Consider the following 26,315-nt stretch of genomic DNA (forward strand, 5'->3'; position numbering starts at 1 on the left):
GTGCTTGTGCTAAGAAAGGGAAAATTTTAAAAATAACGTAACATGATTCTGCGTTAACCTAATATTTTTTCATACGTCCCAAACCAAGGAGATGGGAAGGTAAAATGAATTGGGAGTAGCGTACATAGTCAGTACATCCCTCTCGAATCGAACCTCAATGTCGGCGTTAGAGGCTTAAGACTCTACAATTGCGCCACCGCTTGTCTATGCTAAAGTATATATTGTAGATCGGGCTATAGATATACATTTATATATATACCCGTGTATCGCAGTGGAGAAGTAGAAGTTATGAAAAAGAAAAGGGAACATTTTAAAAATAACGTAACATGATTGTCAATATACAGTAATTGTTTTGTGAGTGTTATTGAATGTTGCTGTCATCAAGGATTTGATTATCATTATTTCTTTCAATCAGGCTCGTATTTGTACGATGTGATGTGTTCAAGTTACATTCCGTGTTTGTCAATCGTTGTAAAGATAAGAGGTTTCATTCATCGATTAGTTCCTTACTGCATCAATAAACAGCTCGTCTTCCTTTTTATCTGTGATGTGACAAACTGCATGCACGGGTTTTTTTTTACGCTGTCTTCCTTTAGCGGGACATTCACTTTTTCCACCGTGTGCTTTGTTTCCACAGTAGCTGCATTTATGAATATGCTTATCAGACGCTTCATATTTTTTGCTGCCTTTTCAATTGTGTAATTCGGTTTTGTTCAGCTCTTTGGAACTGTTGCTTTTATCTGTGCACTGCATCAGTTCACGTGAGCCACTCGGTGTACTTGCATCGAAGGTTCCCAGCTGTGCTGGTGCCATCTCGTGCTATGTCCATAGCTTTATTTAATGTTACCTTAGTCCTGGCACTTAAAACTTTCTCTGGCAGTTTCGCTGAGTTTGTGTCAAACACCACCCTGACCATCTCATCTTCCTCTCCATAAGCACAGTCCTTCACCCGTGAATATTTACCCGTGGCAGTTTGCTATTGGATTGCCGCTGACGGATGGCCTTATATGGGCAGGCACTAAATTACAAACGCCAGCGGCAGCCTGTCTATGAACTTAATTTAAAGTGTAGGTTTACATCGTGCTTTGTTTCCGAAGTAGCAGAACTCGCTTCTTATTGTTTCGCTGCCTTCTCAATTATATAATGCATGTTTTCTTGAGCGCTTTTTTGAGGTCTTCCTGGTTTTCTATGTACTGCGTGATTACGTGGGAGGCGTGATGATGTCACACGAAACTCCCCCCCACGGCGTTGAAGCTCATCTCCATTACAGTAAATGGAGAAAAACTGCTTCCAGTTATGACCATTACGCGTAGAATTTCGATATAAAACCTGTCCAACTTTTGTAAGGAAGCTGTAAGGAATCAACCTGCCAAATTTCAGCCTTCCACCCACACGGGAAGTTGGAGAATTAGTGATGAGTCAGTGAGTGAGTGAGTGAGTGAGTGAGGGCTTTGCCTTTTATTAGTATAGATAAAATGAATTGTTTTTACGTAAAAATGAGGTCATTTTACTTACAATGCAAATGTTTTCACCACATAACAAAGCTTGTTCGGCAGTTAATCTTTCCTGAAATTTGCAATTTCGCGTAGGTTGTGATATACGGAGGAGTTAAGAAATTTATTGCGTGACAACATCAATTTTGATGATCTGTCTGTAGATCGTTTTTGATTAGAAACTTTTTCATATAAAACAAGTTGGTTTCGCGCTGTCAGTTTATTAAAAATAAAGAAGAAAACATTCTAACGGTTTCCAAACGTTATGAAATATCTATAAAAATCTTCACTTAGACGCGATTATTTTTTCCCGACAACATCAGTAATACACTGTGTGCACAATTATTAGGCAAGTGAGTATTTTGACCATATCATCATTTTTAATGCGTATATTCCAACTCCAAGCTGTATTAACTTGAATGCTTATTGGATATAAGCACGTAAGGTGATGTGTATTTGTGTAATCAGGGAGGGTGTGGCCTAGGGAGATCAACACCCTATATCAAGGTGTGCAGAATTATTAGGCAGCTAGTTTTCCTCAGGCAAAATGGGCCAAAAAAGAGATTTAACTGACTCTGAAAAGTCAAAAATTGTAAAAAGTCTTTCAGAGGGATGCAGCACTTTTGGAATTGCTAAGATATTGGTGTGTGATCACAGAACCATCAAACATTTTGTTGCAAATCAAACGTGTTGAGAACAAAAGACGCAAATTAGCTGCCAAAGATTTGAGAAGAATCAAACGTGAAGCTACCAGGAACCCATTATCCTCCAGTACTTTCATATTCCAGAGCTGCAACCTACCTGGAGTGCCCAGAAGTACAAGGTGTTCAGTGCTCAAAGACATGGCCAAGGTAAGGAGGGCTGAAACCCAACCACCACTGAACAAGAAACATAAGTTGAAACGTCAAAACTGGGCCAAGAAATATCTGAAGACAGATTTTTTTCAAAGGTTTTATGGACCGATGAGATGAGAGTGACTCTTGATGGACCAGATGGATGGACCTGTGGATCAGTAATGGGCACAGAGCTCCACTCCAACGTGGAGGTGGGGTACTGGTATGAGCTGGTATTTTTAAAGATGAGCTAGTTGGACCTTTTTGCATAAGATGAACTCAAAATCAACTCCCAAACCTACTGCCAGTTTTTCGAAGACACTTTCTTCAAACAGTGATACAGGAAAAAGACCATGATTTTTATGCAGGCCAATGCTCCATCACTTGCATCGAAGTTCTCCACTGCGTGGCCAGCCAGTAAAGGCCTTAAAGATGAAGGAATAATGACATGGCCCCCCTTCCTCATCTGACCTAAACCCTATCGAGAACTTGTGGGCACTTCTTAAACGCTAGATTTACGGGGGAGAAAAACAATACACCTCTCTGAAGAGTGTCTGGGAGGCTGTAGTCACTGCTCCACAAAAAGCTGATCGTCAACAGATCAAGAAACTGACAGACTCCATGAATGGAAAGGCTTATGACTGTTATTGGAAAGAAGGGTGGCTATATTGGTCATTGATTGATTGATTGATTTTTTGAAATGTCAGAGATGTTTATTTGTAAATTTTGAGGTGTTTGTTTATTATTCTCACTATAACAGATGAAAATAAACAAGTGAGATGGGAAAATTTTCATTTTTCCTTTAGTTGCATAATAAATCTGCACACTAATAGTTGCCTAATAATTGTGCGCACATATGTATTCCCCTGATGATGTTCACACTCACATTTCCGTTGTGAAACATTCAGGTTTCAGGTTTATTAACATTTTGGATTGACTGATAGCACTGTGTTTGTTCCATATTAAAATTAATCCTCAAAAATACAACTTGCCTAATAATTCTGCACTCCCTGTATTTACTTCTTTGGTAAATCAGTCCCGGAACCATGCAGTTCAGCTCAAGCAGAAATGAACAGCATTCAGCCCATGCTGTCTGAGAGAAAAGAAATTCTTAGGGGAGAAGATGTCGCAAGACAAAAGCTGAAGAACATGGCAGAAAATGAATCAGGACAGTGTTCTGTTATGTAACTTTAAAAATGAAACGGAACTAGTGTATCAATAATGAAGGCATTGTTTATTAGTGAGTTAAAATAAGGCAATCTTTTATATAATGTTCTAAAGCAAGGTGGCAAAATACTACTCCTTGAAAGAACTTTTTTCAGTTTTAAAATGGAAGGCAGTTTTGGTATCAAAAGAGATCAGAAAAAAAAAACTATTTTTCACTTTTGTTATTTGTTTATGGGCAAGTGAATTTAACTGGCGGACAAGTGGATTTTCTAAGTTTACTTGTCCGTGGATAAGTAGAAAAAAATTTAGATTTCCACACCCCTGTGCATGCTGCCCAACTTGGCTTGTTTTGGGGGAAAAAGGGATTATAGAAGTATGGGTGATTACTGAAATACGTATAAACTGGCTCAGACCTTCCACACTGAAGTGAGACCTGGCTGGTGACTTGAGCAAAGCAAAAATCTAAAGACAGAAAAAACAACAGAGTTAATATTTGGCCTAAGTCAGGAGTGTTCTGCATTTTCAGAATTTAATCTGAGTGCTGCTAAAGGGTTCATTATGTAGACGGTGATTCTTAAAACCAATGCGGCGTGAATGTTGAGTGGCATCATAGGCTTGGCAGCAGGAGTGAGCAGCATCCTGTGGCATTGCAAAGCTGAATTAAAACACGGACTTTAAGTGACTTGTATGTCACCCAGTGAAGGAGGGTGCATTATCTATCTTTAAGGTGTTATTTTCATTTTTATTTAGTGCAACTCCCCATCGTCTTTCAGCCTCCATTAAGCTTTGGTGAGTCACTGTAATTTGACTGAGTTTATCTGCTCACTTGTATATCAAATGAACTACTATGTGATTCCATTCATCTTTTTTTCTCCAACTTTTGTATTGCATTTTGAACTTTCGTAATGAATTCTGCCTTACTCTAACTGCTGAAATCAAAAGTGCTCAGATAATTCTAATAGGGTAATGTATTCTTCCAAAATGATTTACAACTTGATTCAATTCATTATATACCTGTTATTAATTATTAAAAGGTGAAAGACTTCTATAAAACCCCACAAAGGCTTCACTGGCCTGGCCAGGCCTTCACTGACGTCTGGGAATAATCCTTCCCCTGTTGGGCCAATCCCTACTAGCATGGTCTGCCTCAGGCATAAAAGCTTTATTGGCCTCAGAATAACCTTGCATGTCTCTAAATTGCTCAAGAGCCCCACAAGAGGAGGGTAACCGTAAACCTTGGGTTGTGCACAAAGGCTTCACAGAATGAAAAGTGGTGTCAAAACGTAATTCAGCTGGATTAAGTCCCAAATAGCACAGTCCAATAATGGGTAACCTAAGACTGAAGAAAAGTAATCAGAAATTCAGAAAATCCAGCAGTAAGGTAATACAACTCCCACCATCCTTTGTCGGACTGGGGGGCAGTTCCTTAGTGGAGATTGACAGGTGGCCCCTCCTCTTGGGATCCACCCACAGAACGCATACTTCTGTGTAGGAACATATTTCAGTTTTACATAATTATGACGATAAACTACAATAAACGTATAAAAAAAGCACTAAACAGAAAAGACTAAAAAGAAGCAAACAGGAAATGAACTGGTAGTCGCATAACAATACCCCAAAGTACAATGAACGATTCAGATCCTTGGATAACAATAATACATCATTCTAAAGGTCATGATACATTTGGCTTGCTGCACGTAATAAGTATTTTCACAACTCTTAACATGCATTTTGACAACAATTCTTATTCATTTATTACTTTTCTGAATACAGTAATCCCTCGCTATATCGCGCTTTGACTTTCGCGGTTTCACTCTATCGCGGATTTTAAATGTAAGCACATCTAAACATATATCACAGATTTTTCGCTGGTTCGCTTTCTGGACAATGGGTCTTTTAATTTAGGTTACATGCTTCCTCAGTTTGATTGCCCAGTTGATTTCATACAAGGGACGCTATTGGCGGATGGCTTAGAAGCTACCCAATCAGAGCATGTATTGCATATTAACTAAAACTCCTCAATGCTATAAGATATGTTTCCCGCGCTGTGCTTGTTTGCTTCTCTCTATCTTTCTCGCTCTCTCTGCCTGACGGAGGGGGTGTGAGCAGAGGGGCTGTTTGCACAGAGGACACGGACGCTCCTCTACAAAATGCCGCTTTATCGCGGTGCTTCTGTATATACTTAAAAGCATGTATTGATTTTTTGATTGTTTGCTTTTCTTTACCAGCGCTCTCTCTGACATTCTCTGCTCCTGACGCGCTCCTTTATGACGACGCTCGTTTGAAGATAAGATATGTTTGCTTTCTTTTAATTGTGAGAAAGAACGGTCATCTCTGTCTTGTCATGGAGCACAGTTTAAACGTTTGACTAAAGGGTGTTATTTCATGTCTAGAGGGCTCTAATAATGTTAACAGGGTGGGAGAGTTTATAAGGGCTTAAAATATATAAAAATAACCACACAAACATATGGTTTCTACTTCGCGGATTTTCACCTATCGCGGGGGGGTCTGGAACGCAACCCCCGCGATCGAGGAGGGATTACTGTATTCTTTTTTTTTCCCCATTGTGGCTAACATGTTTGGATACATCATATAATTTTGTGTACTACTTTGGTTTTGGTTTCTTCAGTATTTCAACTTCTGTCTGTCTTCAGATTACTCTTTTGTCTTGCTCATTTTTAAATGCCTTCTTTTGGTCCTCACTGTCCCTCTGGGACTGTTATGAATTTCATTTTTATAGACCTGAAATGAAGACTATGATCTCTAAAACTAATAGAAAATAGTTTTTGATTTTGTTTTATTAATAAGTAATAAAAAGTAATGTATTGCACTTACGAGTTTGCCTTGGGTAATGCAGAACATCAGTAATTGAGGGTGTGAATAATTGGGGTTCTACTGCACTTTGTTTTCTGCTTATTAAGGAGCTAATAATTTCTTTTGTTAATTTCTAAAGAATGGGCGTCTCACTTGATGGTCAATCTGTGGAGAAATTTAGTTTACTTGAGTTTTGCTTGAATAAGTTCTTTCATTATCCGTTTTGGTCTGTTTAAAAATGCCCAATAAATCCGTTTAGACTAAATATCCATCCATTTGTTACCAGATCTGCATAATTCAAATTAAAGGCAATCCGAGCAGCATCAAGAACACACAGAACAGACCAAAAATTGTGTACACCCACACATAACTAGCCATTTTAGAAATGCCACTCGTGTTTGGAGTGTGGAAGTAAAAACTGAGCATTCTGATCAAAGCTCCACCGACACAGACGTGTGCCAACTCAACACAGTTGAGCCAGTTAGTTACCCAGGCTGGGAATTGAAGGAACTCTGTTGGAGGAGATAACCCTGCTAAGAGATGCCCCTTCTAAATTCTCTTTAAGTGCTACTTACAATATCATTTTCTTCAAGTACTTGACTCATGTTTCCATTATTTGGTGTATAGAATATGTAACATTTCAACCCTTCAGGACCATAAGAATGCATTTTGGAAATCAAAGACCTTGAATTTTGAAAGCCTTTTTTCACCCCTAGGACTTTTAAAAATAGACCATATAGTTTCCTCTTTCTGTCTTTGACAGGACCCATACTGTCTTTTCCACCACAGCCACTTGTGTCACCAGGTAAAATTCTTGGCTTCTTAAATGTATTAGATTAACAGACTTGTGTTCAGGTGACTGTAGATGATCTGTGGTTTCTTATTAGAAAAGATGACCAATGTGTAAGAACTAGATAAAGTACAAACACCTTGGTCAGGGATTTATTCAAGTTATATACAGTCAAAGTAAAAAGTATGTGAACCCTTTGGAATTATCTGGTTTACTGCATGAATTGGTCATAAAAAGTGATCTGATCTTCATCTGAGTCACAGATACTGATGTACACAATGAGCTTAAGCCAATGACACAAAAATTCTACTCTTTCATGTCTATTTTACAAACGCATTCAACGTTCACAGTGGTAGTGGAAAAAGTGAACCTTGTAATTTAATAACTGGTTGACCTTCCTTTGGCAGCAATGACCTCAACCAGGTGCTTCCTATAACTGCAGATCAGACCTGCACATCGGGGTGGGGGGGGATTTTAACCCATTCTTCCCTGCAGAACTGCCTTAACTCATCCATATTCTTTGGTTGTCTTGTGTGGCTCTGTTCAAGTCATTCCACAGCATCTCAATGGGATTGAGATCTGGGCTCTAACTGGGCCACTCCAAAAGGCTCAGTTTGTCCTTCTGAAGCCATTGTGCTGTGGATTTGCTGCAGTGTTTGGGGTTCTTGTCCTGTTGCATCACCCAGCCTCTTCTGAGGTTAAGTTGACGGACGGACACCCTCACATTATTCTGGAGAATTTGTTGATAAACTTGTGAATTCATTTTCCCCTCAGTGATGGCAAGCTGTCCAGGCCCTGATGCAGCAACGCAGGCCCAAATCATGACTTTCCCTCCACCATACTTTACTGTAGGAATGATGTTTTGATGTTGATATGCAGTGCCCTTTTTATGCCAAATGAAGTTCTGCTTGTTCCTCCCAAATAGTTCAATTTTGATTTCATCACTCCACAAAACATTTTCCCAGTACCATTGTGGAGTGTCTAGGTGCTCTTTCACAAACTTCAGTCGTTCAGCAATGTTCTTTTTTGATAGCAGTGGCTTCCTTCTTGGTGTCCTGCCATGGACTCCTTTCTTGTTCAATGTTTTGCGTATAGTTGACTCATGAACAGAAACGTTAGCCAGTTCCAATGGCTTCAAGTCCTTTGCTGTCACTCTAGGGTTCTTCTTTACCTCACTGCTGACTTTGCAGGTCGCCCACTTCTAGGCAGAGTATCCACAATAACAAATTGTCTCCATTTATAGACAACTTGCCTAACAGTAGGCTGATGAATATCTAAAATCTTTGAGATGACTTTGTAACCCTTTCCAGCCTTATGCAAATTAACAGTTCGTGATCGTAGCTCTTCAGACAGCTCTTTTGTACGAGGCATGATTCCCATCTGGATATGTTTCTTGTCAAAAGCTCAAACTCAAACTTCGTAGTGTTTATCAATCAAAGTAATTCTAGGCCACACCTCTGAACTTGTTTCATTAAATGGACTCCAGGGGCCTCATGCATAATGCCGTGCGTAAAATTCGCACTATAACAGGACGCAAGCACAAAAGCCGAAATGTGCTTACGCACAGAAAAATCTAGATGGGAATCTGTGCGTACTCCAACATCCATGTTCTTCCATTCATCCATCCATCCTCTTCCGCTTATCCGAGGTCGGGTTGCGGGGGCAGCAGCTTAAGCAGAGAGGCCCAGACTTCCCTCTCCCCAGCCACTTCTTCCAGCTCTTCCGGGAGAATCTCAAGGCGTTCCCAGGCCAGCCGGGAGACATAGTCCATCCAGCGTGTCCTGGGTCTTCCCCGGGGCCTCCTCCCGGTTGGACATGCCCGGAACACCTCACCAGGGAGGCGTCCAGGAGGCATCCTGATCAGATGCCCGAGCCACCTCATCTGATTCCTCTCGTTTCGGAGGAGCAGCGGCTCTACTCTGAGCCCCTCCCGGATGACTGAGCTTCTCACCCTATCTTTAAGGGAAAGCCCAGACACCCTGCGGAGGAAACTCATTTCAGCCGCTTGTATTCGCGATCTCGTTCTTCGGTCACTACCCATAGCTCATGACCATAGGTGAGGGTAGGAGTGTAGATCGACTGGTAAATTGAGAGCTTTGCCTTACGGCTCAGCTCCTTTTTCACCACGACAGACCGATGCAGAGCCCGCATCACTGCGGATGCCGCACCGATCCGCCTGTCGATCTCTTGCTCCATTCTTTCCTCACTCGTGAACAAGACCCCGAGATACTTGAACTCCTCCACTTGGGGCAGGATCTCTCCCCCAACCCTCTCCCCCAATCCACGTTCTGCCGCTACATAAATCCCGGTCAGCGCGAAAAGTAACGCTCGTGCACGCACCTTCTGTCCCGCCCCAACTCTTCCCAGAATTACGCCTCTTTGAATATGCAAATCAATTTAAATAGCCCTTAAGCTCAGCCTTCTGTGAAAAGACAACGGGAAAAGCACGGGGGAAAATATAAGAATTTTCAGCGAATACCAAGTGGAGGCAGGGAAAAAGTACTATTTGTTCGTTTAAACAGTGGTATAATCAACAAAAGGAAGTTGATCGAGTAACAGAGTGTCGGAGAAACTCGAAAGCTCAAGTCCACAAAGTCACACGGTACCCGAAATAAAAAAAGTTGTCACATATCCAAGTCGCCGTGAAAAGATGAGTCGTAGCCCAACGTCTGAGTGTCGTATGAAAGCTTATTAGGGTACAGAGAAAAAAAAAATAGGAACACAACTTTAATCCCGAAATTTCCACTTTCATCACGTAGTTTATTTTGTCATTAAAGTAGAACATCATAAACTTCATCTTAAAATCGATTAATTTACGAACTTCTCAAATCCCATCGTAACTAAAGTAACACGTTAAATGCTTTGTATTTGATCTTCTTTGCTCTGTGTGTGAATCGCAATGTGGTTCTTAAACTGGCTTTCTCTTCCTCCGACAGGACACAGAATGCATTACATTCGTGATATTACAGCTGTTTGAATAATTAAAATACTGAGATGTATACGTGATATCTTTTTCATGATGATAGGAATGAAAGCATGTTATTAAACATGGGAACACGCTGGCGGTACTGTGTCATTCAAACTAACCTCTAATTCCTGTCCTTACTTTTCTTTCTCCAAATACCCAATCGCCACATAATCAGCTCTGTAATAGATATTAAGCCATCTGTAAGCTTACAACGACGATTCTTCAAAACTTTTGAGGAACATTGAAATATCTTCATAGTACATGTTTAATTATTCTGTCTATCCTTCCAGCATACAGCAATCAATCTGTGAACTAGCTAGCGCTGTGGCACCGTGTCCTCACACGTTTAATTAACAATACAGATTTAAATTAGTTTTATCTGTATAATATAATCAACATATTTTGCTGCATTTCACCTTAAAAAATGATATTGTCATCATTTGTAAATACAAGCTTTATAAAGTGGCACAGGTTGTGCAATATTATAACTGAAGTGCAAGTTTACAGTGAGGTGATTGTACTTATAAGTACAAACGGTTCTACAAGGAGCACTTGATGGATTGATTGACTGTGTTTAAAGTTCGTGGGATGAAACTGTTTCTGAACTGCGAGGTCCATACAGGAAAGACTCTGAAGCGTTTTGCCGTGGCTGAGGCAGCATGCGCTTGATGCTGTATCCTGATAATTCTCTTTCCGATCAGCTGCTGCTGTGATTCCCCACTCAGATACAGTGATATAAATACTCAGTGGTGCAGTGAGAGTAATCTGGAAAAAGATGATCCGCTGTGGCAACCCCTAACGGGAGCAGCTGAAAGAAGGTGCAGTGAGAGTAACAACGCTAAAGCAGTTATGGTGTATGGAATACTATGGCTATTCCCTGGACCATTATATTGTTACAGGTTAATTACAATCAGATGCATTAAACTAATAAACAATTTGCAGTTAGTTTCAGTGTATTTATAAAGCTCCATTAGGAATGTGCATCTAAGAAAGAAAGGGTAACCACACAGGAACAGTAGCATTGCTTTGACGCTGGGTGCCGCCAGTCTGCAAAACCGAGTGAAGAACTTGCGTACAACAGGGTATGAGGTACCGTGGAAGTGTGCGTGGCTTTGCTCCAAGTTTACATCACGATTTGAACGTGTAAACGTTCTTACGCAACATTTCTATGTGTACGCACCGTTTATACATAAGGCCCCAGGTGTGCAAAATTCTGACTGCAATGAGCTTTTTAAAAAGCCATTACCTTAGGGTTCACTTTTTCCAACCTTCAGTTTCACAGTTTGAATGATTTATTCAATATGGTCAAGAATTCTGTGTATCTTTTAGTTATAGGAGACTGTTTGTTCATTATCGTGACTGACATGAAGATACAACCATGTTTTATATGGGAATTAGACATAAATAGAGAATTCCTAGGGGTTCACATACTTTGACTATATTTGTAGTGGCAGTAGGCTTTGTGTCCCAGGACACACCCTTATGCTCCTTTTTAATGTTTCTTCCATTTTTTTTTTTTTTTCTGTTCCTAATAATAGGGAAGACTCACCCTGATGCTCATAAGAAACCAGCGCAAACTAAACAGAAACAAAGTAAGCAACTGTTACATTTGTATTTTTTTCCTGGACATATAGTCAAATCACTGCTTACAGGTTCTGCTGTTCTTTTCTGTTCTTCCTGTTGCAGGAAAAAATCCAGATCAGAAACCGGCTGAACCAAAAGAAGCCAAAAAAAGTGGTGGGTTTCAGTAATTGTTTGTCTTGTTCCTTGTCTTGTTGCTAAAATTTTGGTTTACGTTAAGACTGATTTGGAATTTCACAGATTATCAATTTGCAAAGTTGCTGAGAGTGTGATTGGTATGGGCAAGTGGTAAGAATTATTGCATCATCCATGTTGGATTATTTTTTATTTTCAGATTTCAGTGGTTTAAAGGATTCATTCCTCTTAAAAGAACTGCGGTCTTGAAAGTTGGTGGATTTTTAGTGCCCATTTCTAGTTTTTAGAGTTGGCTTATCTTGGGTATATTTTTGAGACGTTCTCAATCCCCTTTTCAGTGGCTTCTCCTTTGCTCTTAAAATGCTCCACCTGGGGAAGTGGAAAGAATTATTATCATTACAATTGTATAGAATGAGTGTAAAGTTTAATTCATCATGTAGAGGTTAGCTTTTTGGTAGTGAATTTTGAAGTGTAATATGCAGAATACAATGCTTATATGTACACTAACCAGCCACTTTATTAGGCACACCTTGCTAGTGCTGGTTTGGACCCCCTTTTGCCTTCAGAGCTGCCGTAATTCTTCATGGTGTTGATTAAACAAGGTGCTGGAAACACTCCTAAGGGATTGTGGTCCATATTGATGTGACGGCATCGCGCAGTTGCTACAGATTTGTCAGCTGCACATCCATGATGCAAATCTCCCGTTCCACCACATCCCAAAGATGCTCTGTTGGATTGAGGTCTGGTGACTCTGGTGTCCATTTTAAGTCCAGTGAACTCATTGTCATGTTCAATAAACCAGTTTGAGATGATCTGAGGTTTGTGACATGGCGCGTTATCCTGCTGGAAGTAGCACTCAGAAGATGGCTACACTGTGGTCCTAACCGGATGGACATGGTCAACAGCAATACTCATGTAGGCTGTGGCATTTTAAATGATGCTCAGCTGGTACTAGGAGGCCCAAAGTGTGCTAAGAAAATATCCCCCACACTATTACACCACCACCATCAGCCTGAACCGTTGATACAAGGTGGGATGATTCCATGCTTTCATGTTTTTGACTCTTGGATCAGGCTAAATTTTTCCAGTCTTTTGTCTAGTATTTAGTGAACCAGTGTGAATTTTAGCCTCAGTTGCCTGTTCTTGGCTAACAGGAGTGGCACGCTGTAGTCCATCTGCTTCAGAGTCCGACGTGTTGTGTTTTCAGAGTTGTTTTTCTGCACACCTTGGTTGTAAAGAGTGGTCATTTGAGTTAGTTTTGCCTTTTGATCAGCTTGAATCAGTCTGGTAATTCTCTTCTGACCTCTGGCATCAACAAGAGAACTGCCATTCACTGGATATTTTCCCTTTTTAGGACCATTCTCTGTAAACCCTAGAGATGGCTGTGTGTAAAATTCTCAGTAGATTAGCAGTTTCTGAAATACTCGGACCAGCTCGTCTGGCACCAACGACCAGGCCTCATTCAAAGTCACTTCAGTCCCCTTTCTTTCCCATTCTGATGGTCAGTTTGAACTTCAGCAGGTTGTCTCATCAATGTCTACAGGCCGAAATGCATCGAGTTGCTTCCTTGTGATTGGCTGATTAGATATTTGTGCTAACAAGCAGTTGAACAGGTGTACCTAATAAAGTGACAAATGAGTGTAGATTGCAATTTACACAATTGACTTCTCTTTTTCTGTTTTTTTTTTTTTTTCTTTTTAGCATCTGCTAAGAAACAGCCCCCGAAAGAGCCAGTGTGTGCCCCGAGTTCAGGTAAAGCAGTGGCCTTTTTTCTTAATTTATATGTTGTGTCACCATGGACAAGAAGCCATCAGCATCTTTCTTCATCAGAAGCATTGATATAGCCATGAAACAAGGATGGACTTCAGCTAGTGAGCAGACAAGGGAGACTTTATGGTCAGAACAGCAGTTTTTATTTAAAATAGACAAGCAAAACTGCTCAAGTGTGCAAACGGTGCATATTCAGATGTCCATAAATAAATATATGGTTCAAATAAATAAATCCATAAAACTTGGTGCCCTGTGTGAGTATAAATAATTAGAAAATAAGTGCTTTAAACGCCCAAACAGTGGAGAAGTAAAATCCTTTTATGTTCTCTTCTTTTTGCCATTCTTTCCGTCCCCATCAGGAAAAGTTGACCACATCCTGTTTATCCATGCAAACCTGAACTGCACTGCCACCAATTGCTGCAGCTCCCAGGGCACCATGTCATTCCATGGACGCCACTTCGTCTTGCTCATCCCACCCCTTACATTCTGGCTGTCTCTCGCTCTCTCTTCTACTCCACAGCAACCTTCTGGAACCATTACACCGCTCTCTGTCTGGCTGTTTGTTTAGTGGTCAGCCCGGCCGATGCTGCACTTTCCTTCCTCTCACTCCACTACCTGTCCACCCAGAGATCGCTCTCTCTGTTTCACTCTCTAAAGACGACTTGCCGCTGAGTTGTCCCGCTCCTTTTTATTCTGCTCAACCCCAGCCGGTGCCTGCTGATTCCCGCTTTTCTTGGTGTCTGTGGTGGTGTTTATGTGTGCATCTAAATTGTGTTTTGTACAGTTTGACTGCTGCATCCATGTGCAAAAGGCAAATAATTTACCGGTCACTGCAGTTCTGTGGTATGTGCTGTGGCAGGCAGTGTTACTCTCCCTTCAAGGATTTTTTCCGTGATGCACACATGCCCAGTGTAGGTGTACATCATTTGCATTTCTGGTGGTTTTAGTGTCGAAGAAAATACTTTTGTAAATGATGTGAGAGTACAAGTGTGGATGGAGATCCTTTATGTTTACGAATGCAGTTTTAAGTGAAAATGTAATAGTGTGGACTGGATGTAGTCTTAGGCCAACTGGCTGACCAACACCATTTTGAGGCATTTTAGAATGTACTACTGTGCAGGTCAGCGTTGGTCATTTTCTTGGAACAAAATGAAGGTATAACTTTGGAAGTGGCATGAGACAGAACTATGTAAACACCTCTGCGATTCCTAGCTCCACTGCACCTCACCAATGAGACCAGGAACTGGAAAGAATTGGTATATACCAGTTAACTTTGTAAAAAATTAAATAATGGCATATGGTCCTGATTTTTGCCAACTCTGGCTGTCTGCCCTGTACATTTACAAATGAAAAATGAAACCTGTAAATGTCAAGACATGAAGAATTTAAGTAAAGTAGATGAGATTTCAAATATGTAATGTTGTTCTTTCTCTTCTCTTTTATGTGCAAAGAACTACCAAAAGGATGCCCACCCACAACAAGACATGAGCTCCTTCAGTGTAAGTTTAGCTTTTCATTAATGTCATGTTAACACTTAAACCGCTGGGAACCTGCTATAGTCAGTTCGCAATGCAATTTACAAGCACGCCGGAGCTAATCGGTCCGTGCCGCTCATGTCCACTGGCGCCCACTGCAGCCGCACTGTCCCTGGGATTCGGCCGCTGCACTAGACTGGCCTGAAGGTATCAGCGTTGGCCTCTGTGTTTGCGTGCAGATTTACTGAATTTCATAAATGGGGGTCAGTTGCACCTTGTACATATAATAGATTGTTGCAGTAGTTTTTTTACGGTTTTTGCAATTCATTGGCAGCTTTGTAAAGTGATCAGTGTTGTAGTAATTGTAATGCTGTTTGCATTAATAAAATGTGTTCCATTAAAATTTCACTTTTTGTTGATGAATTGTGACGTTTCCAGAAAAGTATTTGGTATCCAAGGGTGCATTAACCCCCAAGTATGTGGCAATTTAAGGGTTAAAAGAGTAATGTCAGGTTGGCGATGATGCTGTGATGTTCATGGAGTCAATGGAGGCTCTGATCAGGGCTCGAGAGAGAGACTGAGCGAGGAGTGTCTGGGCTTGCAAGTGTCCTGGATAAAAACCAAGATCCAGGCCTTTAATGACCTCTTGGGCACGTGTCGAGAGATTTACTTACCTGGGCACTGACATTCATATCTCTGGTGACTCTTCCTGTGAAGTCAGTAGACCCATTGGGAGAGCACTTGGGTGGGGTCATGAGGTCGCTGGAAAGGGTTGTGTGGTGCTCCAGATATCTATGCAAAAGGACGAAGGTCCAAGTCTTTAGAGTCCTGGTGCTTCCTGTCTTGCTATATGGTTGTGAGACATGGACGCTATCCAGAGACCTGAGATAAAGACTGGACTCCTTCTGTACTGTGTCTCTTTGGGGAATCCTTTGGTACCACTGGTTTGACTTTGTGTCGCATGTTCCAAATCGGGTTTAGAAAATGAGTGGATGGATATTTAATGTGAAGATTCTGTCATTCATTCATTTATTTATTTATTTTATCAGATTCTTCTACTCTTACACTGGATTTTAAAACCGCACATCGGAGGATCAGCCTTTCAGAAAACTGCACCACAGCTTCAATATCTGATGATCAGCTGGCCTACCCTGAAAGTCCCGCAAGATTTTCCGTTTGCTCTCAGATTCTGTGCACAAAAGGATTCTCGCAGGGACGCCATTACTGGGAGGTGAAATTGAGCTGCAGCAATTTCTGTGCTATTGGCATTGCATACAACAGCATAGACCGTAAGGGCGCATCAAGCAAGTTGGGCAGGAATAAGGAATCCTGGTGTGTTGAGTGGTTTAACGTGAGGGTTTCTGCTTGGCATAACAACCAGGAGGTTGTCCTGCCCTCTATCAGTCCATCCCGTGTTGGGGTTTTCCTAGATTGTGAAGAGAGCTCTGTGACATTCTATAACATTGCAGACCGAGCCACCCCCATCCACAAATTTAATTGCCAGTTTCAGGAGTCCATCTACCCCGCTTTCTGGCTCTTTTCTAATGGCAGTAAGATAACTTTGTGTAAATTGGCTGCCTGAGATCAAGTTCTCACTTGGTATGCCACACAACGAGTGAGAAGCCAAATTATGGCACAGGGCAATAACATTACCAGTCGAGAAGAAATAATAATACAGTACAATTTATTAAGATGGGGAGGATAAGAAATGAAGTGGGGTTTTTTTTTTTTTGGTAATTAGAAATTTACACCAATCTTCTTTTACTTAACTGAGATGTTGATAAATCAGGGGCAAAATCGTGTGGGTGTGTCAAAGTTTTATTTATGTACTATGACAGTAAATGGAAAGACCTACATCAGGTTAGGTTTCCAAGGTTTGTGTAGGGCAGGTAGAAATCAAAAGTATCCGTTGTTTAGTTGCTACGATGTTCAGCTGATGAAATCTTTGGAAATCACTTTTTTTTGTATCCATTTCACAGGCAGGTTTAGAATTAAAGAAAAAAAAGCAGGTAAGGTGCTGGACATCACTGCCATGTTAGTGTATAACAACCTTCAGTAGAATGTATGGCATCCTAAATAAGCTTTGGATTTGGTGCCTGTTTGGAGATGTTCATGAAGATGGGAAGTCTTAATGAGTAGTGGAGGATGGCTTCTAGATCACAAGCTTTTGGACCCTATTGTATGAGGCCTTCTTATATATTTCCAAACACTTAACAATGTTTTCCTGTTAGCTTTATTTGACCTGTAAAGTATGGTGGTAGACATTGTTTTCAATAGCCAAGCAGGTTGGGAAACATGCCTTGTAATTCAGTCCTGGTATTGTGGGCTGAGTTACATGGTCAGGTTGGGGAGCATGCACTGATACAGCGTGTTGCTGCTGAGTGACATGCTGTACAAGATTTTCCTAATTTTATTATATGAGTTATGTTTGTAGTTTTGTTTCATCTTACAAAAGGCATTGCAATACTCTATTTCAGAAGCTATAAAGCAAAATGCCTTGACTGGTCAAGTGTAGATGCAGATCAAATGCAGGAACCAAATTCTATGGGGTCAGATACGAAAGACAATCAAAAATAAACAGGGTTTGTGTTTTTAGATTTGAATGTTGAGGGAAAAGGATCTAAAATTTGATAAAGAAAATTCCCTTTTGTCTGGTGTGACTTGTCAGTCTCCTTCTTAAAGATAATTTGAGGCCAGGAGGTCTGCAATGTTTCTGTTCCAGCAGTTGTCTTAAGGTCTTTACCATTTGTGGCGTGTAGCAGGAGTGGGCATCATGGTTGACTTGATATCACCATGATATTACTTAAAATTACTAGGATTGGGTGGGAGCATGAGAATTGGAGGGTACCCTTTGAGTGAGACGGTATGTGTCATTTTTGTATTGCGACAACAATTTCAAATATTTCATTGCAAAGTTCTGACCACATTGGGAGATGTAAAAGCGTTGAGAGGGTGGGCATCAAATGAACAAGAAAGAATGGATTTTAATGGAATGTCTTTTATTTTTTTATTTTCTCCTCCTCAGGACTTTTATTTTGCACTAATATGACAGAGAGCCGTGCTACATTTAGGAAACGTCCTATATTTGAACATACTATTTCATTAAAGTTTCTGTGAATGATTTTTAAGATATCAATACACAAATATTTCTAAATCTTTTTCTCTTTTTTGTAAATCACAAATCTGAATTTTGTACGCACATATGTGAGCATGTTGACTCCACTCAAGGAATGCTTTCAAATATCCTTGTATAGTAAGATATAATGCCATATAAACTGCAAGAACTTGCCCACAATTCACCTGGTTAAAATGGCAAGTAAAACCCATTCACACATTTATTAAGTGCCCTCTTATAGCAATTTGGGGGCAATCTGTTGCACTGGTTACGTTTGAGAACGACCGTGTATTCTGCACAGATCTCCTCTTATTTGGACATTGGGTTCTTTCATTGTAGGGTAAACTGATGAACTGAAAACATGAATGATCGTTTTCAAGACCGCAGAGATTTTTAACCAGCAATACTTTGAGATAGTGCCGGTCTGTCTGCAAATTTTCTCTGAAAGCACCCATACACAGAGATAACTTGGACCTCCACTGGAACAGCCGATTGTGTGTTGTGGAGCTTGAAGGTTGTGACACAGCTGTTGGCAGAGGTCCAGATGGATTGCTCTTGATAGCCACTGATCATAATTGAACCCTGATAACTTGCTCTCTCTGTATGTGCCATTAATAATAATTCTTTATATAGGGCTTTTCTTATTACTCAGGGAGAGCCCTGGACACGATCTCATGATCTCCTTACTGCAAAGCAGCAGCGATACCATTGAGCCACCTGTGTGGTTGGCAGATTCCTTTAGTAGAACAATTGCAACAATGGCCTTTTACTCTTCAAAAATTGGGGAGAAGCAAAAGGAGATGGTAAAGGATGAGGAACCAGCTGGTATCACATTTAATATGGCAAAGAATGAAAAGGAGAAAAATAGTCTAATAAACCAAAAAAAGGGAGTAGTGAACATTGCTCATACAGTGGTGCCTCTTCGTAGGCATTCCTTTGTCGATCTCTCTCTCTCTCTGGATCTAAATTGGATGCCGACTTTCAGCACTTAATGCTGTTTAGATATCCCATGAAGAGGTGTGGGACTTTCTGAGCCATCGTAGAAGTGAAGTCAGCAGACTTCGTCATCTGGTCTGCGGGTGAAAAGAATGATGCAGTTAGCTGCCACATTTCCCCAGACACTGGTTTGTAAGTCCTTGCTTCATGTTTGTTGCATGGATACTCCCATTTCATTCACCTATGACTAGATTTGTAGATATATATGTAAGTGAAGGTCTTTGATATGGTTTGCATATTTTTAGATAGAAATCCACAAAGGCAGAAAATGAACCATGTATGCCTGGTTGACTTGGTATATGCATATATCAGAGACTGTGGGTCCTTTCTTCTAACCGCGTTGCAGTGTTCTTGTACTCGCAACAGGTATACAAGAACATCGCAACCTAACCCCCCGGCTCCCTTCCTCATTTGCTATGTATCATCTTGGTTCCTGTATGTCTAATCGTTTTCCTCTGATGATGACACATGATAGGTGTTGAAAGCTCAGGAATAAATGACTGTTTTAATGTACTGTACATGATTAATTTTCTCCTATTGTGGATTTCTCTCTCTCTGTGTCTGTGTGTGTTTATATATAATCACACGTTCAGCTCTGCGGTTCTCCTCACGGGTTCCACTAGGACGTAAGGGGGTGCTGCCACTTCCACTCCTTTTCTCATTTTCACCCCACATCACTGAGAAACCACACAGTGAGAATGGTAGTGTTGCCCCTTCTGGTCCGCCGTGAGAAAGGAGGCCCGACCGCACAGAAAGAGTTGTCTTTTGAAACTGGGCAGATTGCTAGATAGAGCTCAGATTTTGATGGCGAATAATGCCTACTTAATTTTCCTTTTTGCGATTTCGCCCAGATGAGTTGTATTCTAAGCCCTAAAGGCTTGTTGTTACTTTGAAGTCTCCAGCATTAAATGGCAAGACTCTGTTGGTGTCCTGACCATTCTTCTGTTTCTTGCCCTGTCATTATGGCGCTCGACCACAATATATATTATATGATGCTGGACTATGAGATGATGCCTCATCTTGACTGATATTTGAAATAATGACACGGCGAGTATTTCTTTATAATCCACATCAAATTCAGTGTAACTTGTTTTGGACTTTTGCTGCTCAGTGTATTGATGCATTCTTATTTTGGTTGTCAGCTATGTCTTTAAATTACAAGGTTCTCACTCATGTTAGCTGAATGTAAATTTTATTTTTATACTGCTTTCATTTAAATCTCGCATCATCATGATTAAGTCTTTGGGATAGAAAAAATACAGTGAGCTGGAAGCTACCAGTGCCCGCGTATGACGAAAGGTTTCCACACTTGCTATGGATATGTGCGTATGTTAGAATGTTTGCACATCAGTTTCGGGTTTTACAAACGCCAGTTTGTATGGCAGTTTTCACATATGATGATATTCATAGATTTTGTTGATACAGAATCTCTTTAGCCATAAGGGAGTGCAGAATTATTAGGCAAGTTGTATTTTTGAGGAATAATTTTATTATTGAACAACAACCATGTTCTCAATGAACCCAAAAAACTCATTAATATCAAAGCTGAATATTTTTGGAAGTAGGTTTTAGTTTGTTTTTAGTTTTAGCTATTTTAGGGGGATATCTGTGTGTGCAGGTGACTATTACTGTGCATAATTATTAGGCAACTTAACAAAAAACAAATATATACCCATTTCAATTATTTATTTTTACCAGCGAAACCAATATAACATCTCCACATTCACAGATATACATTTCTGACATTTAAAAACAAAACAAAAACAAATCAGTGACCAATATAGCCACCTTTCTTTGCAAGGACACTCAAAAGCCTGCCATCCATGGATTCTGTCAGTGTTTTGATCTGTTCACCATCAACATTGCGTGCAGCAGCAACCACAGCCTCCCAGACACTGTTCAGAGAGGTGCACTGTTTTCCCTCCTTGTAAATCTCACATTTGATGATGGACCACAGGTTCTCAATGGGGTTCAGATCAGGTGAACAAGGAGGCCATGTCATTAGTTTTTCTTCTTTTATACCCTTTCTTGCCAGCCACGCTGTGGAGTACTTGGACGCGTGTGATGGAGCATTGTCCTGCATGAAAATCATGTTTTTCTTGAAGGATGCAGACTTCTTCCTGTACCACTGCTTGAAGAAGGTGTCTTCCAGAAACTGGCAGTAGGACTGGGAGTTGAGCTTGACTCCATCCTCAACCCGAAAAGGCCCCACAAGCTCATCTTTGATGATACCAGCCCAAACCAGTACTCCACCTACACCTTGTTGGCGTCTGAGTCGGACTGGAGCTCTCTGCCCTTTACCAATCCAGCCACAGGCCCATCAAGACTCACTCTCATTTCATCAGCCCATCAGCCAGCAGCCATATCACCCTGTAGCCCTAGACTGGTTGCCCACGGAAGCTAAGCAGGGTTGAGCCTGGTCAGTACCTGAATGGGAGACCTTCTGGGAAAAACTAGGTTGCTACTGGAAGAGGTGTTAGTGAGGCCAGCAGGGGGTGCTCACCCTGTGGTCTGTGTGGGTCCTAATGCCCCAGTATAGTGATGGGGACGCTATACTGTAAAAAAGCACCGTCTTTCGGATGAGACGTTAAACCGAGGTCCTGACTCTCTGTGGTCATTAAAAATCCCAGGATGTCTTTCGGAAAGAGTAGGGGTGTTACCCCGGCATCCTGGCCAGATTTGCCCATTGGCCTCTGACCGTCATGGCCTCCTAATCATCCCCATACACTGATTGGCTTCATCACTCTGTCTCCTCTCCACCAGTAAGCTGGTGTGTGGTGGGCGTTCTGGCGCACTATGGCTGCCGTCGCATCATCTAGGTGAATGCTGCACACTGGTGGTGGTTGAGGAGATCCCCCCTTGTATGTAAAGCGCTTTGAGTGCCTTGAAAAGCGCTATATAAATGTAATAAATTATTATTATAAAACCTTAGAAAAATCAGTCTTGAGATATTTCTTGGCCCAGTCTTGACGTTTCAGCTTGTGTGTCTTGTTCAGTGGTGGTCGTCTCTTAGCCTTTCTTACCTTGGCCATGTCTCTGAGTATTGCACACCTTGTGCTTTTGTGCACTCCAGTGATGTTGCAGCTCTGAAATATGGCCAAACTGGTGGCAAGTGGCATCTTGGCAGCTGCACGCTTGACTTTTCTCAGTCCATGGGCAGTTATTTTGCGCCTTGGTTTTTCCACACGCTTCTTGCGACCCTGTTGACTATTTTGAATGAAACGCTTGATTGTTCGATGATCACGCTTCAGAAGCTTTGCAATTTTAAGAGTGCTGCATCCCTCTGCAAGATATCTTACTATTTTTGACTTTTCTGAGCCTGTCAAGTCCTCCTTTTGACCCATTTTGCCAAAGGAAAGGAAGTTGCCTAATAATTATGCACACCTGATATGGGGTGTTGATGTCATTAGACCACACCCCTTCTCATTACAGAGATGCACATCACCTAATATGCTTAATTGGTAGTAGGCTTTCGAGCCTATACAGCTTGGAGTAAGACAACATGCATAAAGAGGATGATGTGGACAAAATACTCATTTGCCTAATAATTCTGCACTCCCTGTATTTCTATGGTCATTTTATAAATGAGGCCCATGTATCCAGAATCACAAAACTGCCCTATTCATCCATAATGTAAGAGAAAAATGAAGGCAGTGTGGCGTAGTGGTTAATTCACCTAGGATAAAGATGTCAGCCAGATAAGTTAAATGTAATGCAAATACCTCCATACAGGCATCTTCAGAATTGCAAGGGCATTGTTTCATACAGAAATTTTCTAATGTATTGGGATCAACTTGTTTCCCTAAAACGTTTTTGTTTGAAAGAGGCTTAGCTGTTAGTGACCACCACTTCTGCTTGCCAGTCTATCTCTCATATCCTGTCATGCTCAGCTGAGTGCCACATGTTGTCAATGAACCACACTTTCAAAGAAGATTTAGCTGTGATGGTCAAAGAGGAATTGCAAATCGAGCTTGGGGATACATCAGTGTGAAAAAGTGCAAAACAGGTGTAGTAGTTGTTCTCTGAAGAGGTAGTTATCATAAGCATTTGCTACAGCAGCTGTGAGCCACCATAACTAAATGCATATATATGGACACGTGGAGTTCCTAGTCCTACTTATCTTCAGGGTAGAGTTTGTATCCACGACCACCTCGCTGGTGTTCCTGTGATATCACTTGGGGCGATGCTCTTTATGTACATGCCGATTTGCATTAATTCAGCTTACTTTTTCCATATGAAGACGTGAGGAGGTGTATAAATCTGTGTTCCCTTGCGTGTTGTAAGGAGAATTCAAAATTTGGTGCAAAGCTGGGGAAATGGTTGGTTATGACATACCCGTACCATGACTATTGCAAAGCTGTAACCTGACCAGCACTTTAATTTTGGCTGACAATATGGCTTCTCGGCATAGCTCGATCGATCACCTAATGTACAAGATTTGCTACTAATAATAATAATTCTTTACATTTACATAGCACTTTTCTAACTTTTCAAAGCGCTTCAGTGAGTGGGGAGCCACTTCAAACACCACTAATGTGTAGCATCTAACTAAATGATGTGATGACAGCCATTTTTGTGCCAGTATGCTCACCACACATTAGCTGTTAAGTGGTGAGAGAGAGACAATTAGAAACAGGGGGTGGTTAGGGGGCCAGAATGACTAGGCTGTGGTGGGCAATCTAGCCAGGACATTGGGGATACACCTTGCTCTTTGCAAAGGATGCCCAGGGATCTTTTACACCACCGAGAGTCAAGACCTTGGTTTTATGTCTCATGTGAAGGACGGCGCCATTTTTACAGCATAATGTCCCCGTCACTGCACTGGGTCAACATGATCCACATTCGGATTACACGGTAAGCTCCTCCTGCTAGCCTCCCCAGCACGTCTTCCAGCAGCACCCCAAGCTTTTCCTTGATGGTCTCTCATCCAAGTACTGGTCAGGCCTGAACATGCTTAGCTTCCATTTCTTTCAAATCAATATCCTTTTACGAGTTGACCAACGTTTCCAAAACATTCTGCCTTTTCTGGGATGTGCATGCCAATCTCTGCCTGAACTCCATCTCCTAGTTACTCTTTGATGCCTCCTGAGCTGTCCTAAATCCTGGTAAACATTAGGAGTAATCTCTAAATTAGGAAAATTTAATAAAATAATTTTATGCCAACTGCTAAGAGTAGGACCAAATCTGTGTTGTCCTGAGATTTTTGAGCCAGTCAGGACCATTTTCCTACTCCGAGATGCTTGATAAATGCAACAGTGGTCTTTTCAATTTTATAGGCTGTGTGAATTTGTAGAGAAGGATGTTAAGGATAGAGCTGGCAGGTAAGAGGAAGGCCTAAGAGGTGGTTTATGGATGTGGTGAGAGAGGACATGCAGGTAATGGGTGTGACCGAGCAAGATGTAGAGGACAGTAAGATATGGAGAAAGATGGTCTGCAGTGATGACCCCTAACTGGCGCAGCCGAAAGAAGGCGGCTGTGTGAATTTGTGTCGATTCAGCTCGCCGTTGCATCTCTCTTAGTCTGAGATGTGCGGACTTTTAACAAATTTCTGAATTGCGCTCAAAGGCAAGTGTTGCTGCGGCACTGAACCTACGGCACCATTGTTTAGATAGTGTAGATGCCTTTAAGTGGATTGGCAATAGACTTTACAGTGAGCTTTACAAAGTCAAATTCGGTGTGTTTGCCATGTGGAAATAAAATGTAAATCCATACACTGGTGGACTGGCACCCTGGCCAGTGCTGACAGAACAAGCTGTGATCACTCATGAGTTGAATTGAAAAGCTTTTAGGATACCTGCCATCTCATTGTCTATTCACGCCTGTTCCTTTTTCCATACAGATGCTTTTGTTATCACTTTATTTTGTTCCTTAAATACTTAACTGCTCTTTCCTTGCACTGAATGCAGAACTGCTCATGAAGTGGAGTCAACTTGGCATGTTTGAACGGGATAAAGCTGTGTGTGCTTTACATTGTGCATGCACTCATTTTTGGCCCGATTTTTATGTGGGCATTTGTTGACTGCTTTATATTTTGCCCAACAGAAGCCATATAGTTGAACATAATGAATGGAATGCAGCAGTAATTCTCTGGAGGATGTTGGGCTCGCTACAAGTGGTCCCCATATTCGGTATGTCAAGTGGCACTTCTCTAGGCCCCACACATTTGTCTGATGGTCGGCGGCCTTACTGTAGTGCAAGCTGACTGATAAGCCAATCAATGGTGGCTTTCCATTAACCAGACTTAAATGTGAAGGGCACCAGGAGTAATGTACTGTAGTGCAAGACGTAGGAGTGCGCTGTAACAGAGCGACGCCGCAGGATAAGCAGACTGGTTTGAGTTATAAGGACCGCGAGGCTAGCTTGTAGTCAGGGAGTGTTTTTTATAGTCCCATAACATAATGGATGCAAGCTGAAGAAAAGTCTATATTTGGGGCCTGTTCAGGGCTGACTTGTTTTTGTTTAGTCCTGCTCGCTTTCTAAAAGGATTCTTCCCACCTTCAAACAGAAATAAATTTGTTCCTGCCCTACTCCCACCCATAGCAAAAGATGTTGTGTCCTGTTTCTGCCCACACACACTAGAACAGGGGGCTCCATCTCCGATCCTGGAGCAATACTGTGGCTGCAGGTTTTCATTCTAACCCTGTTCTTAGTTAGTGCCCAAGTTTTGCGGCTGATTAACTTGTTTTGCTTTCATTTTTTATTGACTTGCACTTTAAGACTTGAACCCCCTTCATTTTTTTTTCCTTAGTTAGCAGCTTAAAAATAATGAGATGCAAAACGAGCCAACACATGACCAGCTAACCTGTGCCCATCATACAATATATCTATAATATTATATATTATATATATATTGTGAACTGGGACCTGGACACAGGCAGACGGACAACATAGTTCACCCAACACACGTTTATTTTCACAATATTCACAATGCACGAACCCCAGTGCCTCTTGCACCGATTCCCCAAAGTCCAGGCCTCTCCGTCACTGTGCCTTTCTCTTGGCCGCCTCGCGTCCTCTCTCCAGCTCTGTCCTCTTCCACCCGACATCCACTAATGACTGGAGGAGGCGGCCTATAAATGGGAACCGGATGGGCTCCGCTGCTTCCCGGCACTCTCCTTTGGACACACCCCTGTGTGGCGGAAGTGCCAACTGTGCACCCGGAAGCCGTCTGGGTGTCT

At 41.4% G+C, this 26,315-nt stretch overlaps 1 protein-coding gene across 3 annotated transcripts in view; it reads left to right on the plus strand.

Moving 5' to 3' along the window:
• trim25 (tripartite motif containing 25) overlaps window positions 1-21,336 on the plus strand; it is a 65,836-nt gene extending 44,500 nt beyond the window's left edge. The window contains exons 6-12 of one of the 3 annotated variants that reach the window (XM_039739253.1): window positions 4,244-4,282; window positions 7,071-7,112; window positions 11,604-11,657; window positions 11,752-11,802; window positions 13,483-13,533; window positions 15,003-15,050; window positions 16,076-21,336. In XM_039739253.1, coding sequence (XP_039595187.1) covers window positions 4,244-4,282; window positions 7,071-7,112; window positions 11,604-11,657; window positions 11,752-11,802; window positions 13,483-13,533; window positions 15,003-15,050; window positions 16,076-16,608 — 818 coding nt within the window. In that variant the 3' untranslated portion in view covers window positions 16,609-21,336. The remainder of the gene's footprint in view (window positions 1-4,243; window positions 4,283-7,070; window positions 7,113-11,603; window positions 11,658-11,751; window positions 11,803-13,482; window positions 13,534-15,002; window positions 15,051-16,075) is intronic. The other 2 variants (XM_039739254.1, XM_039739255.1) reach the window with 2 other exon arrangements.
• The last annotated feature ends 4,979 nt before the right edge of the window (window positions 21,337-26,315 follow it).

This window comes from Polypterus senegalus, chromosome 17, assembly GCF_016835505.1.
Source record: "Polypterus senegalus isolate Bchr_013 chromosome 17, ASM1683550v1, whole genome shotgun sequence".
Lineage (NCBI taxonomy): Eukaryota > Metazoa > Chordata > Cladistia > Polypteriformes > Polypteridae > Polypterus > Polypterus senegalus.